Source organism: Octopus bimaculoides, chromosome 28 (assembly GCF_001194135.2).
Source record: "Octopus bimaculoides isolate UCB-OBI-ISO-001 chromosome 28, ASM119413v2, whole genome shotgun sequence".
Taxonomy (NCBI): Eukaryota; Metazoa; Mollusca; class Cephalopoda; order Octopoda; family Octopodidae; genus Octopus; species Octopus bimaculoides.
In genome coordinates, this window is record NC_069008.1 from 1079834 (window position 1) to 1081277 (window position 1444).

Genomic DNA, 1444 nt, shown 5'->3' on the forward strand with positions numbered 1-1444 from the left:
GTGTCCTTATATTTGTGAAGGGTGGGTGGGGAAGCTTGTCTCCCCTTCACAAATATAAGGACACAGGAAATGTGTCAAGGCCAACAGGAAGCGGTCCAGCTTCCTAGGGCTAAATAGCAGCAGTATGATTCCCTTATTGGGTCTGTCACATTAAGCTGACAGTAAACAACTGCTTTATCGTAACACTGCTGCTTATGTCTCTCTGTGAGATTTATAAATAGATCATTTCTAATATATATATATGTATATATATATATATATATATATATACACATACATATATAAATGACCATTACCAATGTACTCTGTTCTATAATTTACTCCCCATGTAGTAGTCCCTTTGTTTTCCCCAGTGTACTTATTCATTGCCTCTACCTCGTGTCTTTTTCTGTCTTCTACAGGGCTTCTCTACATCTCCATGAACTTGTCAACTGTCGCTGGGTGGAAGAAGTGACACAGCAGCTCGACTCCCTACAGCACTACACACTGCCTTCAAAGGTTGAAGACTGCGACAAAGACAGGTACATTCAACCACTTTCTCCCTCCATTCCCATTCTCTTCCCTTCCTCCTACTTTCCTCCTCTGCTTCTGATGCTATTCTTGGCTTGCCTTGTCTTGCTATTACTGACAAGTGGCAGCATCTAATATTATTATATTCAAATTCCACTGAGCCTGAATCTTGCCTTTCATCTTTTCAGGGTTGATAGAATAAGCATCAGTTGAGTATAGGGGTCAATGCAATTGACTTATTTGCTCCCCAAAATTGCTGGCCTCGTGCCAAAATTTGAAACCATTTTTGGTGTTGAGCTGGCAGAATTGTTAGCCCGCTGGATGAAATGTGTAGTGGTATTTCTCATCGCTATGTTCTGAGTTCAAGTTTCGCCAAGGTCGGCTTTGCCTTTCATCCTGTCGGGGGTCAATAAATTACCAGTTATGCACTGGGGTCAGTTTAATCACCTTACCCCCTCCCCACAAATTTCAGGTCTTGTACCTTCAGTAGAAAAGGTTATTATTAAGGTGGCGAGTGACAGAATTGTTACCATGTTGGACAAAATTCTTGTTGGCATTTCTTGTAGTTTTTACATTCATCATCATCATCATCATCATCGCCTGTTCAAACTCTACCAAAGCTAACTGTGCCTTTCATCTTTTGGGGGATGATGAAATACGTACCAGTCCACTGGGGGTGATGCAATTGACTAGCCCCCGCCCTTAAAATTTTAGGCCTTTTGCTTAAAGGTGAAGGAATTATTATTAAGAAGGTGGCAAGATGGCAGAATCGTTAGTGTCAAAAGAAATATTTTGCAGTATTTGTCCTGATTGTATGAGGTGCATTCAAGAAATAAATGCCTTTTTTTCCTGCCAAAACTAATGCCGTGTGGGCAAAATCCTTTGTGTGGGAGGTGGTGCCACCTTTTGAGCCTTTGCATTGTGTGCCTATGAT

The 1444-nt window shown here is 41.3% G+C and overlaps 1 protein-coding gene across 1 annotated transcript in view; it reads left to right on the plus strand.

Moving 5' to 3' along the window:
- LOC106878451 (E3 ubiquitin-protein ligase TRIM37) overlaps positions 1-1444 on the plus strand; it is a 30434-nt gene that overhangs the window by 2155 nt on the left and 26835 nt on the right. The window contains exon 2 of the mRNA XM_052977719.1: positions 402-521. Within this exon, the coding sequence (XP_052833679.1) occupies positions 402-521 (120 nt within the window). The remainder of the gene's footprint in view (positions 1-401; positions 522-1444) is intronic.